General features: G+C 40.6%; 2 protein-coding genes across 3 annotated transcripts in view; one reads left to right on the top strand and one right to left on the bottom strand.

The window, feature by feature from the left end:
* rerg (RAS-like, estrogen-regulated, growth inhibitor) overlaps window positions 1-7384 on the bottom strand; it is a 43304-nt gene extending 35920 nt beyond the window's left edge. Inside the window, exon 1 of one of the 2 annotated variants that reach the window (XM_061030052.1) lies at window positions 7238-7384. The gene's annotated coding sequence lies outside the window, so the exon portion shown is untranslated. Of the gene's footprint in view, window positions 1-7124 lie in introns of both variants that reach the window. The other variant, XM_061030051.1, reaches the window with a different exon arrangement.
* Window positions 7385-8783: 1399 nt separating this feature from the next.
* Window positions 8784-11477, top strand: LOC132956790 (uncharacterized). Its single transcript, XM_061030419.1, has 3 exons — window positions 8784-9923; window positions 10637-10759; window positions 11457-11477. Exons 1-3 carry the CDS (start codon window positions 8916-8918, stop codon window positions 11475-11477), a joined length of 1152 nt encoding a protein of 383 aa, XP_060886402.1. The 5' UTR covers window positions 8784-8915.
* Window positions 11478-14149: the final 2672 nt, after the last annotated feature.

The following is a 14149-nucleotide window of genomic DNA, read 5'->3' as shown; positions in this document are numbered from 1 at the left end:
TTACAGTCGAAGTGAGTGAGATTTTTCAGTGATATTTATGGTCTTGGTCCTCACTTGGTCTCGATCCCTAAATGTCTCAGAGCACTCTGGTCTCTGGTATGTCTTGGTCTTGCCCTGCCTTTGTTTTGGTCCTCACTTGTTCTTGATCCATAAATGTCTTGGTCTTGTCTCAAATCTTCATTACCAGTCTGACTAAAAAAAATTACATCCTCGTTGAAAAACAGTGATTCCTTCATTCTGTCATCATAGACATTATGGTATCAGATCGGTTTACTGGCTCCACCTCGACCTTATCTTACTGTAGCCAGTCTGCAGCTGGATCCACTGAACTCCTCGCGTCAAAGAGTCTCAGACACTCAACTCAGAAAACACTAGTATGTTGTTTTCTTTCTCACTCTGTCTGTTAATTTTCAAAAACACAGTGATGAAAAAGAACAAGGAGCAGACATAGAAGCTCAAAGAACAAAATGAAGCTCAGAGGGAAGCTCCCTCTTAAACGGTTTCTTATACCCTTTTGACTATAGCTCATAGCAGTCTGAAGTTTGATCCACTTTACCCGTTGCACCCCTCTGCTTTGACGTTTTGGCCCAGGATTTCATATCTTCTCATGTCTCCCTACTGTCGTTGTCCTCATTCTAACATAATGTCTCCCATGTTCTCAAGACGGGTATCAACAAAAACATGAACGTCACCAATTTCCTCAGCACATTGTGTTCAGATAAGTTCACAAACGGTTATCCTTCTAGCTAGATATGTTCACCATTACAGCCCGTATTGGCACCCCAGGTCAGAGCTTGCATGCGACCTCAGGTTTGCATGCGAGCAGTGAAAAAGTCTTCTATTGTTGGAACACTTGGGCTCAATTCAATTTCTTATTTTTGGTTTCTTTCTGTTTTGCTGCAGGCTCTTAGTGTTCCTCCTCAAATGCAAACCAGAGATTATTTTTTAAGTTCACAATATTCCCATCAATGACAAATGTTGTACCATAACACAGTTTGTGCAAACTAACCACACAAATAAAAAGCTGGTTAGGGTGATAATTCTATCCTATATGGCCTCTCTCATTGGTTGCCAATAGCAGCTTTGGATTTAATAGAAGCAATTTTGAAAACACACTAATGCTTACGTTTAACGTTTACTTTCAAATATCTACATTTTTAAAAAATGGACAAAACCAATGTTATATATAATTGTTTTTGGTGAACTTACATTACCTCAAATATTTCCATCAGTTATCAAAGACAGAAAAATCCTTAATTTTATAGTTGTAATGGGACGTTGCAGAGAATCACTCCCATGATTCCCCACTAGCCTCGACGTCATCTTTTGTTATTGTTTTGATTGAGAGCCCCCTGTATTTTACATACTGTGCGTTGAAGTTTACAGGGATACATTTTCCCACTTCACTTCCTGCTGAGACTTCAGAGTCCTGATTTCAAACTGCCCTCCAGCCGTGTTATCTTCACAATAAGGAAACGTTGATTCAATCATAGAAGGGTGACACAACTGGCATCCAAACATTCCTGGTATTTGATGTTTTGTGAGATGTATCAGCCATGTTTCAGAGATGATCTATCATCGGTGGTCATTACTCAAACCAGTCTACAAAATGTCTCCACTCATTCTTCTGCTGAGGATTGAAATGAAATATACCAAGAAAAATGTGAGAAAACCAAAAACAGACCTTCAGTACACCCTGTCTGTATAAATAAAAGCAAAAAATGTGTGTGTCTGTGTTGCAGTGCCAAAAACATGTTAGCCAGCTTCAGACTGGTTGAAGTTATGAAGTGGCAAACTTCCAGCTCCTTCCCTTCTCATCCACTGCAGCACCAACACACATTCAGAGTTTAAGCTAACCTTATTCCTTCTGACCAACACACACATGCCCATATATGGTGTTGCTGTGTGCCGCTTGGTGTGGCTCATGTGGAGGTCGACCATCCATCACTGTGTCTCTCTCAGCAAGGAAACAGTCGGCGTCTTTAAATATTATTAATGTGTACTCAATTCCGCAAAACCAGACAGCACTGTCAAAACAGTGCATGATATTGCAGTGACGTGGTAATGGTTATAACAGCGACAACAGCAACATTTTGTTCCATCTTGTCAGTTTAGTTTGGAGGCGTTTCGAGCACTTAAGAGACTTGATATGGTTTTTTCCTTCTAAGGTGAATCATTGTGCACCATGCAGGGAAGGCCACAACTTAACCTTTGTTAGCTAGAGCCTCTTAAAGGTGCACTCTGTAGATTTGGGAGTGAAATTTGAAAGTTGGAGAAGTAAAGAATGCTATGCTATATTTTCTGAACTAAATATGCAAATCTTATTCAAAGGAAAAAATGGGTCCCTGAATGCAGTTTGGAGCTAAAAAGCTACCAGGAGAGTTACGGTTTCACTGTTGCGGGCCCCCCACCATAACTACTCGTATAGCAGTTTATCTTCAAACAGTTCAAGAGACCAAATTTTCCTCTGAAGACAGTTTGTGTTTAAAGTTATGAACATATACCACAGAATCTGTACACTTCTCCAACTTTCACATTTCTCTACCAAAACTCTGTAGTGCACCTTTAAGTTTCTCATAAGATAAAACGAAGTGTTTTCATCACACAAGTCTTGCATTTATGCCCGTCTCTGACTTACTAACGACAAAACAAGTCATTTTGTGGGTGTTCTTAAAAGGGATACTTCACCCGTTGAAACATGAATCTGTCTTGACATTGCGTCATATATGTAGTAGAAATGTGAAATAAATTTTCAAGTTGGTCTTGGTTCTTGGCCGAGAAAAGGCAGAAACACATAAGGCCGTTTCCTCAACTGATTCCGAGATTTCTTCCAGAAGGAATTGGCATATTGGAAATTCCTTCCAGAAAACAGACTCTATGTCTGTGTTCATAGACAAACAGTGAGAGCACCGAGACTACCAGTCCGCCCCAGCTCGAGCCGGCCCCGGCTCCTCGTCCTCACCGCCGCCGGCAGGCGGGTCTTATGTCTCGGCTGCAGCCATATTTTCACACTTATTAGCAGGAAAACGCTGGCTGTTTTGTGCAACTGCTACGGATGTTAGTTTCATATCTAGCATACAAACATTAGAGTTGTATCTATGTTGTCATCTTAATCTTACAAAAGACGCAGCTTTCTCTTAATGTCAAACCATTACAAACTGCTTTGGAATATTCCTCATCCTCCTTGAAAAGGTTCAGCCAATTAGCTGCCTACAAGACCCTATAAAGAACCCTACTGACCACTGGCTTCTCCACAGTGATTAGAAATGAACCAGACAGACTGCTAAATGCCAAGACATGTCCAATGACATTTAAAAAAAATCATGGACCTCAATAAAACTCTGATTCTACTGACATTCAAAACGACCTAATGTTTACATCCTGAGCTTTTATTCCGTCACTTTAAGAAGCTAAACACGTGTCTCCAGAGCACAAACATCCTGATCTGCATGAGTCAATTTTATGTTAAGTTCTTAAATCAGTCGGTCCGTGATGAACCATGTGTTTTGTAACATTTGCAGTCACAAGGGAAACCTTTTAGCAATGTACCAGAAACATGGTTCAAGGTTGAAAACCCCTAAAGAAGAAAAGTTAAGACGTTGAGTAGAATTTAAAACAGAATATTAATGGAATAGTAACAGCTTGTTCGCCTCTTTTTTTTTATTACAACAGAGTCTATATTTCACACACATATCACTGTCAGCAGACACGCGCCACTGCAGTGTTGCTCTCCCACGCAGCAGAAGGGAAAGGAAACACCAGCAAGAAAGGAGCACAGCAGTGTCTCCCTAGCACTGACGTGGTCATTACTCTTCACAGTGGCCTCCACCCACTCCACCCACCGCCATGACTCTCTGTCTCACAGTCGCACACCTCAGACATGAAAGGGATTCACAAAAAAAAATAGCTCAATACATCTGGAACTTTCCATGTGAGGGTTGAGAGCAAGTTGAAAAACTGCCAACTACAGCACTCAAAGACTCCCACACTAGAGGGCAATAAATTACTGTATTGTGTCATATTCTTTATTCAAAGTACACAGTACAAAGCATCACTTCTAAATAGTCACAACAATGTTATATTAAGTCCCTGAATATGTTGCTTCAACAGCAGTTTAACTGTTAAAGGCACAGACCAGTATTTTGATGAACAGTGGCATACCTGTTTGCCATCTTTGCATGGTCTGACGAGGTGATTATATCACCACTATCTCGCTAAGGCTGGAAACTCTGTTATCATAGCGTTATCAAAAGTGAAAACACCCACATGTGTTGTGTCTTGATGCAACGGGGAACTGCTTTCAAAACCACAATCAAGCTGATATTGATCTTCTCAGCCGATGAGAGATCTGCAACGAAGCTTTCAAAAACTGCTGAGAAAAATCTCTTGCTGCTGGATATGTTCGCAAATAAGCTCGGTTCTAGCGTTATCTGTACCTACAGTATGTATGCCGGACAGGCAGGTACAGGGGTTTGTGATATGTCTGCAGTGCTCATCAAAATCCCAGGTCATCAAAAACCACGATTTATCACAGACGTAGCAATGGAGTATCACATGTAGCATCTGTTTTCGAAGTCTCTATCGTGTTATCTTAAAATGTTACTTTTGTTAAGTTTAGGGATAAAAACTTCATGGTTAGGTGTCGGCAAAAACATACTACATGGTTGAGTGTTGGAAAAATATTCAGCTTTTGAGTTAAGGTTTTAGAAGGGTGGGGTGTTGGTTTGGCTCTTTTGGTAAATAGGACGCCCCATGTGCAGAGGCTGCAGTCCTCGTCGCACTGGTTGCAAGTTTGGTCATCCCTCGCTCTCACCCGCAATATTTTCAGTCTCTCTGAATCCATCCTATCAAATAAAGGCAATAGTAATCTTTTCATAAAGGACTTTAACCCTGGCATTGTTTGGCCCAACCTTCAATCTTCGACTGCTATCCAAACAATCTCATCTACCTTTCCACTTAAAGCTCCTGTGAGGAACGTTTGGGTTGTGTTGATTGGCGCCCCCTGTGGACGAAGCATAACATAGTATTTTCTCTGCTCATCGCGTGGTGTTTTCTGATTAAAAAATCTCATCCTGCTTCCCTTAAATTATCATTTAGATCACAAGCGGAGAATATTTGCCGTGGAAAATGCAAAGAATGGCTGTAGCAGCAGTGTGCTGTAACTCACTAAGACTGACACCTACCCTGCGGCGGCGTTTACAACCATTTAAAACTACTATATAGAAATGATCGGTGTTTTTCCTGATGGTCATTTCTGCTTTTGTTTGGCGTTTAGAAGCATCACTATCAGTTTCAGTGTTTTTCATGACCCGTTTAAAACTCCTCACAGGAGCTTTAACAGAATATTTTTGAACATTCAGCTAATATCGCAGCTGATGTTTATACATGTCAGTTAGTTGAAAGGCTGACATCTCATACTCAGATGCTTAAGGAGGGAACCTATGGCATCACAGTAAGACGCAAAATGTTTGGTAAGGCATTAAGAGTGTGAAGAATTGAGAATGAGAACACATTAAGATATTGATAAATGTCACTTTTAAGAGAAGTCATACAAAAAAACATATAGCTACGATAAACTAAAATCAAAAGCAGGTACTTGATTTAAAGGAAGCACACAACAAACTTGTACAGAGGACAAAAATTCTAAACTGAGGCCACAGAAAAAGCTCAAAAGAAATCAAGTTTCAACCAGTCAAATGAGGGAAACTAAATGTACTGGTACTACTTTAAAAAATGTTTGATTTACAGCTTCATATAACGGAATAATTCAACTTCTTATGTAACTTAAAATATGTGAAATATTTGCAAAATAGATGAGTATTAAGGTCCAGTGTCCATGTGATGAACCCTGTGCCCTCTGCACAGCTATTCTCACTCGCTGACCTCTACTCTAAAGGGACTCCTTCCAAACTGTCGCACTAGGCACGTGTATATTTTTTCCCAGTGCGTGTGCCCAGCTGGTTTTTGTGTCATTTTTAACCTGAGAAATGAATCTGGGTGGTGGTGGTGCTGCGGTTCAGGGAGATTACAGACCTCGGAGCTCCAAACCAAGGGAGGAGACCTGCTGCACCACAGGCTATAGAAAGACTGCAAACCCACAGGCCTGTCATCAAAATACATACAGTGGACTGGTGCACTGCCTCTGAGGGAAACCAGTGAAACCAGTAAGAATGATACAAATCTGAAAGGTATTTTTAGTTACTTTACTCTCGACCTATAGGCCTTACAATAAAGTTAGCAATAGAGTCATATAATAAGTCTATACTATGGTTATTCCCTGTGCTCTTTAGTTAAAAACATTCTGCAGACGGGTCTCTGACAGACAGCCCTCATACTGATGGACTTTGGACCATTGTTTAATCAAAACTTCTTATAAACACTCCTGTCTGAGAAGATTTTCTCTTTCTGTGGGGGAACAAACGACTCTTCTGAGGTGGGACAAATATTTAGAATAGAGACCTTTTTGTAAGCAACAGTAGTAAAACACTGCGGTTTCCTTTTCCATCCTCAAAACCCATCTTCATTTTGCTGGCATCAACCCCACACAAGCTTCTTCGGGACCCCTGGGTTTCCCTGGACCCTGGTTTGGCAAGCACCGGTGGAGGAGGACATGCTGACTGACCCTAAATCCCAATCCCATTGAGATGTGGTGCTATTGCGCAACACTCGGAGCGGCTCATGAATGCCAATTACGTCCACGGACCCAACAGGGGAAGGATGAGGCAGAAGATGCAGCAAAGTAAGATAATACGGCATGCTGGGAAAACTGTTAACCACACTTAAACCTGCACTTTATTTTATCTTTCCTTTTTCTTTAGTTTTAAGTCAAAGAAGAAGTCCGGCTTTTATACTACATCACTTCATTACTGTCCATCCTACTGGAAACATAAAATGTGAAAATGATTTAACACAAGAGCAGGATTTAAAAAATGTCATGCTGCACAAAGATGATGGGCATTTTTTTTCAACAGCTCAATCTCAGAGTGAACAGACAGTTCATGCATTACCTCCCGTTGTTGTTACATTATATATTTAGAATATTAACCTCACTAGTGTTGCAGTGCTCTACCCCAAAAATAACGTAGTCTACACCTGAGATGAAAACACTGGCACTCAAGACTCACCAAGCTGAATGCACGCTGCAGTGCAGTGCAACGCGGATCAGGAAGAGAAATTAAAACGCACCAAAAGTTGCCAGGTTCCGCTGAACAACAACAAAAAAAAAGATCCGTCTGACCTTCCCAGATGTGGACACAGCGCACCTGTTGACAGACTGTGATCCCGTCTGAACGGACGCTGCAGCTCTGACTTGGATGAATGAATCCCTCAGACGGAGGGTCAGTGGAAATATACGGAGCGGAGCTGCTGGATTTGTCGACACTCTGCTGCCCCTGACCAGGCTGCTGCTGCTGCTGCTGCATGCCTCCATATGTCCAAACTGAAGAGAGATGTCGCCCTCTAGCGGCAGTAGGCGATAACGCAAGCAACGGACTTTAAAAAAAAATGAGCACCAAAGAGGTTTGACAAACAGTCATAGTTTTAATCATTCCATATACAATGTATAGAAATAGAAATATAAGAAACTCTGAACAAGCCAGCAGGGAGACCGATGTCCCTAATGCATGAGTTTTTATTCAAACAAAATTCCTTTCAACATACGACATATCTGTTTTGAACATATTCAATTGAGGTGCAGTATTATTTCAGTTCGACAAGAAAACGATGAAAGCAGGGTTTCGAGGTAGTCCATTTTGATTTGTGGATGTGAAATTTTCCAAGGATTATAAGGATTTGAATTATATAAATTACATTAACAGAAAATCCATTTGAATCAAAATATAACACAACGTCAACTTAATCTGTTCCAGTTTTTATATTTACATAGTCTTGTCCAAAAATGAGCTTGGATGTTTACACTGAAAAAAAAACAAATGGAATATAGTTTCCTTCACTGAATTGCAAATAACACAAGAGTAATCTATGTCGAGTTTAAATCTGTCTGGCACTTCTTTCGCAGGATACATCCTGTGTACAATCTTTAAGGACACTTCTTTCACACAACAAGCCTTTTCCCCACAGTAAATCGCTCATGATGGAAGACCAAAAAAAACTTTGGACTTTGCAGGAGGTGTAACACAGTTCAGCTAGCAAAAGACGTAAAACGGCGTCGCACAGGATCTAATGATATCTATCTGACAAATGTCCAAGAGTAAGTTATGTTTACGTTGTAAATCAAATAGTTTATTGATATTAAAAAGTTATTTTCTGCACACTTCTGTTCAGTTATAAACTGTAACGCATGTAACTCCTAGGCATGGTTTAAAGCTGTGTTGAAGCTGTCTGTCTCTCTTAGGACTCTGCATTTGACATGTTTGAGATGGGGGACAAACAAAAGACTTTATAAATGTGTTTTAAGGGTGGTTGGTACATGGCACAGTGCACCGCTTCCTCTCCAAACCTTAGATGCACTTCTAAGAGGGGACACTAGATGTCAACCTTTACATTGTCCAGGACTAAGGCAGACCAGCTGTAGATGCGTTGATGCTGAATGGGGGTGATTATGTCCTCAACCTGATTCCCCGGACTTTATTTTCTTCTGGGATATCACCGGATTAGTCAAGTGAAATCTTGGAATCATTCCAGGAGCGCACTTAATAAATACATTCATGACTTTCATTAAAAACGAGATAAGAGTGGGACAAATACAACAAAGTAAAATTATGTCAATCATCATATCTCTGAATATTACGCTGTCACTTTTTGGTTCCGCTTGGCGCGCGCCCTCCTACTTTTTGCACTTCTCCTTTTAACTAGGCGCACTGCGCTTTTACGCACGACTCCACTGACTTTCTATAGCAGTGCAGAGTGTCATGAGGACCGTCAGTGTATGAGCGACAAGCTGCCATCTCTGCACGATGATGATCATCCTGCCTGCTCTGTTAATTCTTTGGGGAGAAGCGGCTCAGTGCCTGGAGGAGGATGGAAGATTTAACTTAAAGGGAGACCTCCGTCACTTCGCCGTGGCCAATGGCACGGTTTACATCGCTACTGAGGAGATGCTGTACCAACTAAACCACGACCTGACTCTGGTCCGGAGTCTGAGCCAGAGAGGATTCTTGACACACATTCCTGGCACATCTGAGCTGAAGTTAAACCGATCTTCTGATAAGGGGAACGTTACGTTCAGTGTCAACATGTTATTGCCGCATGTTGCAGACGAAAATGTGATAGTTTGCGGTGTTATTGATAAGGGGTGCGGTTATTGTGAACTGTTGGACTTCAAGAACATTGCCAATGTGCTGTACTGGGAAGAAATCGAGGTAGGTTCTTTGTGGCGCAGCAGTGCGTCCGTGAGCCTCCTGGTGAGTGTGGAGACTCGGACCCGGGCAGAGACTTACATTCTCACCGCCGTGCAGCAATACAAGAAAGAGCCGACAAAGACAGGCTGCCCATCTTTGTCAGATGCAGTGAACCTTTGGAACACGAATAACAATCAACCAGGACTAATATTTTCTACTAATAGCGAAGACATAGATCCTGCGATCACACGGGAAGACGATGTGGAGTTTGTGGATGGATTTCAGATGAATTCCATCATCTATCTTTTCTCCAATCTGCCCTCAAAAGACAGAAACAACAAAGTCCGTCTCCTTTGGCTTGAAGGCAAAGGAGGTAAACATCAGACTCTGAAGTCGCTCCGGGGCGCAACTCTCAGAGTCTCTGATGGAGAGAAAGGACTCAGACTGATCGCCTCCTCGGTGATCCCGGGCGGTCCGCCGGTGCTCTGGTGCGGCGTGTTCAGTGTGGACGGAGGACAAACCAACACCGAGCTGGTGCTGTTCGACATCAGCCCTGACCTCACCAGAGAGCAAGATATGGACCCGGACTTCTGCTCTGACTGTCGTGATAAGAAAGAGGAGGAGGTTCGTCATAATGTACAAAAAGTTTCAATAGAGCATAAAAAGTTGTCTCAACACAGAGCTAGTATTTCCAGGTTTATCACACCACACTGAAACAATCTTCCATTTCAAGTGCAAGCAATCTCACGTCCAGAATCAAAAAGAACCCGCATAATCATTAATTGGAATCCTTATTGAAATAAATGAGCAAGCTCTAAAAAGCTAGAGAAACAAATGCACGGAGGAAAAGAAGCTCACTTTGTTGCATCATATTTACTACTAATAATCTTAGGGGAAGTTTCTGCATCTAAAAACATTTTCATAATCAAGTAAAAAGTATTGACAGTTAATTCAAAGTGCAATCTTGTCTGGTTGTCAGTTCTTTTTCGAAAGGAACAAGGCATTGCTGACTTATTTCAAAATGGAAAAAAAAAATTGAACGTGTCAGGAAATTGTCCTGACTGTTTTTGCAGATTCATATCACCCATTTAGATATTAATTCATTTTAGATGAGTCTGAGTAATGTTATATGTCTTTGAAAAATATATATATATCAATATATATATATATATATATATATATATATATATATATATATTTATCAATATATATAATAATAATATAGTATAAAATAAAAACAACCCGATGAACGGAAGCTGACATTAATGAGTCGTAATTGGCCGTTATTATAAACACTGTTGTGATATCTGATGAGGTATTTGTTGACTCTTTTAAAGCCAAAGACACTGAAGCCGAAGAAGGTGATCTTCAAGCAGAACTACATGACTTCTGTGCTGGCGGTGAGACAGAACAACTGGATGGTTTTCTTCATCGGGACGGGAGATGGGCAGCTCATTAAGGTGAGCGTAAAAAGTGAACATTCACTATCTCAGGAAATTACTTTGAAAGAAGAAGAGTCTGGAAGCCAACATTACTGCAGACTGGGAGAAGTTAAACGACAGCAAAGAGGGCAGAGAGGGGAATCTAGTTCAGTTCAATAATGATGCTTCAATCAATCAAGCTTTGTTTCTATAGCACCTTTCATACAAATCAAACGCAATTCAAAGGGCTTTACAGCAGCTGATGAATGAGGGAAAAAACACTAAATAGTGACAAAACATGGTAAAAATTAAAATGGATTTAGAAGTAGAGACTAATGCTCACCAAGAAGAATAATAAAAAAATATGTAAAAAGGTAAAGAGTGAAAAATAAAAATAGTTAAGAAAATAAAAGATTAAAGAAACAAATACAAATAGTGATACGACTAAGAAATAAAACCATTAGCCTACATAAAAGCCAGACTGAGTAGGTATGTTTTTTTAACATTACTTTTAAAAGTATTGATAGTTCCAGATCCTCTGCAGACCGTCCCAGCGCCTTGTAGCGTAGTGGCTGAAAGCAGTGTCACCTAAAATCTTTGTTTTTCTCTGTGGAATAATTTAAAGAGAAGAGCTGGAGGATCTTTAGTTCATAAACTAAAAACATCTCTGAGACGTAGTCCAGTGCAAGGCCATGCAGTGCTTAATAAACTAATACAATCCTTTTTAAAATCACAGGAATTAATTGGAGCTGAATGAATATTCTTTGGTAGACCATAAAGGAGAGCATTACAGTAAAATAAATATAGGAATGAATTCAATACCAAGAAAACTCTTCACCAATGTGTTCAGAAAATCCTTAAGAGCTGCTTAAAGTTGGGTTTTCTTCTGGGTCAGGCCCATAGATACAGCAAATTGGATGGCCAGGTCTGGCTTGGGTCCGGTCAGCCTGGATATTTCGGGCCCAATCGAAGCTCTAATTTGACATTGTGGTGCAGTATTGTTTTCTAACTAGTATTCGAGACATTGATATCAGTGAGCGTGGCTGTTTTCCCACCAAGGACTGGATTTTAAAGATTTTTATTTTTGGGCTTTTTGTGCATTTAATGGAGAGATAGGACAGTGGATAGAGTTGGAAATCAGAGAGAGAAAAAGTGAGGAATGACATGCGGGAGGGGAGCCACAGGCGGGAATTGAACCTGGACCGCCCGCTTGGAAGACTACAGCCTCCATACATGGGGCTCGCACACTAACCAATGTACCACCAAGGAGTGGATTTTGTGCAAAAACATGCTTGCAATGGATTCAGAATCCTAAAAAAATCCTAGTTTGACCCCTCACACACTACCTCAGGTTAACATTTTCAATTTTTCACCAATAAGGTTCTGGGTACCCCAACCCTGAGCAGCTCCCACAGATTTTCTGAGCCTCGATGCCAAACAAAAAATAATGTTCTGCTGTAATAAATATTGCGTTGATGTCGCTGGACTTGGAGCCATTTTCTTTTTCTTACACTTTTTCTACACTAAATGCAGGGTTAACTTGAACACTTCATGGTGTCAGAAGTGAAAAAAAATTATCACAGCCGCCGCTAACTGTGGCTGCAAATAACTTTCCAAGTATATCTGTCAGCAGAGCAGCTCAAAGCTACGCGTTTATTTTCAGCTTGCTGTGGACAAGAAGTACCAGACCACATGTTCCAGAGTGCTCTACAAAACCAGTGACGACCGCAAAGTGTTTCAGACATTACATCTCGATCAGGTGGATCTTAAACATGTGTACGTGCCATTTCAAAACCAGGTAGGTTTATTTCTCTTTTGGATTTATTTGTGGTACCTTTTTTTGACATATGCATGCTATATTATAAAGTGTTGCTAAGTTGCTTTGTATTGTGTTGTGTTTTCTTTTTAATAGATAAATCGTGTTCCAGTGTCAAAGTGCAGCACTTACAAAACATTGCAGGAGTGTTGGTCTGCACAGGATCCGTATTGTGTTTGGTGCGGATCTGAAAAAAGGTCAGAGAAACAACATCTGCAGTTGACGTCTTCATGCAAATAAACACTTGTTAAAAACTTAATTTTTCTCCTCCTAGCTGTACGTTTGAAGATGACTGCAAAGACTCAGACTGGCTGTCCATTCCTGATGATTCTCAACAGAAGATGGTTTCATACAAAGTTGCACAGGAAAACACTGGACAGGTGCAGGCTATATACAAGTTTTGAACTATTATCAGTTGTGGCTTTCAGATTTGAAATCTGTCATATTCTGTGGGGCGTTCCTCTGTTTGAGCCAATCACAGTTTGAGGCTCAGAAAACGAACAAAAACTATTTTATTCTCACCGCAATACACATTTTAAACAAGGCTAGATACATTACTTTTTAACGTGCTTTGCACACGTTCTCACACTTTTATCTGTTTAAAGGAAGAATATGCAATTTTTCACACTTAAATGTAGCAGAAATCAAGTATATCCTCTGAAAATAACTCTGAGTGTGACACCCGAGTCCCGCTGGCTGTGATGTTGTCCGAGCCGTATCTACAGCGTGTTTACATGGACGGGATGGCCAGCCAGCTCCTCCCCTCGCGTATAAAAGTTGTTTAATCGAGGGACTAGAGAAAAGAAGAATAACATACTGTACTCACTGCTTATTTGAATGTCATGTAAGCGTTTTTAGGTCATTTCCTGTAAATTTACTTGTGTGTAAGTTGTGAAGTTACTAGCAAAATAAAGAGCCCTAGCATTAGCATGCTAACAACAATGCAGCACGTGTTGTTTTGGTCTCATGCTGGTGCTCAAGGGCGACATCTACTGGATCAAAAAGTTGCATATTCTTCATTTAAGGAACTTTTGGTATGATTGTCTGTGAGTCTCATGGGTGTGAATATTTTTACATTATTTGAGCCTATAACCAATGGAAATGTTCACTCACTATGTGATGTACAATAAAGTCTTTAATCTTCTCATATCTGGACATTTTTTTAGATGACTCTTATCATCCAGATGCATCTGGCACTGGGCGAGACTGCGCTTTCTACCTTTACCTGTGAAGTCTACAGGGAAGGTTTAAAAATGGAACACACTAGCCAACAGTTCCCACAATGCACCACTCTCCTTCAAGATACCATACTGCCTGCTGGAGGTCAGTTGATTGAATTACTTAAAAACAAGGACTTCCATGAGTTAAAAAATCTCTACCAGTTGACAAATCTGAGTCATCTCTTCTTTCTTTTTTTTACTGAACAGGACTGCCTCTTGAACTTAAGGTTAGACTTGGGACGACACATCTGTTGGAAAGGCTAATCCTTTTCAACTGCACTGAAATAAGAGGAGCACCAACAACTGTCCTGTAAGGCCTGGCACACACTGAAAGATTTTTAAAATGTGAGCGAGCCTACACATGATTACAAATCATAACAGAGTTAACAGTAC

Source organism: Labrus mixtus, chromosome 22, assembly GCF_963584025.1.
Source record: "Labrus mixtus chromosome 22, fLabMix1.1, whole genome shotgun sequence".
NCBI classification, from domain to species: Eukaryota; Metazoa; Chordata; class Actinopteri; order Labriformes; family Labridae; genus Labrus; species Labrus mixtus.
Note: the sequence above shows the minus strand (reverse complement) of the source record. Positions and strands in the feature narration are given on the sequence as shown.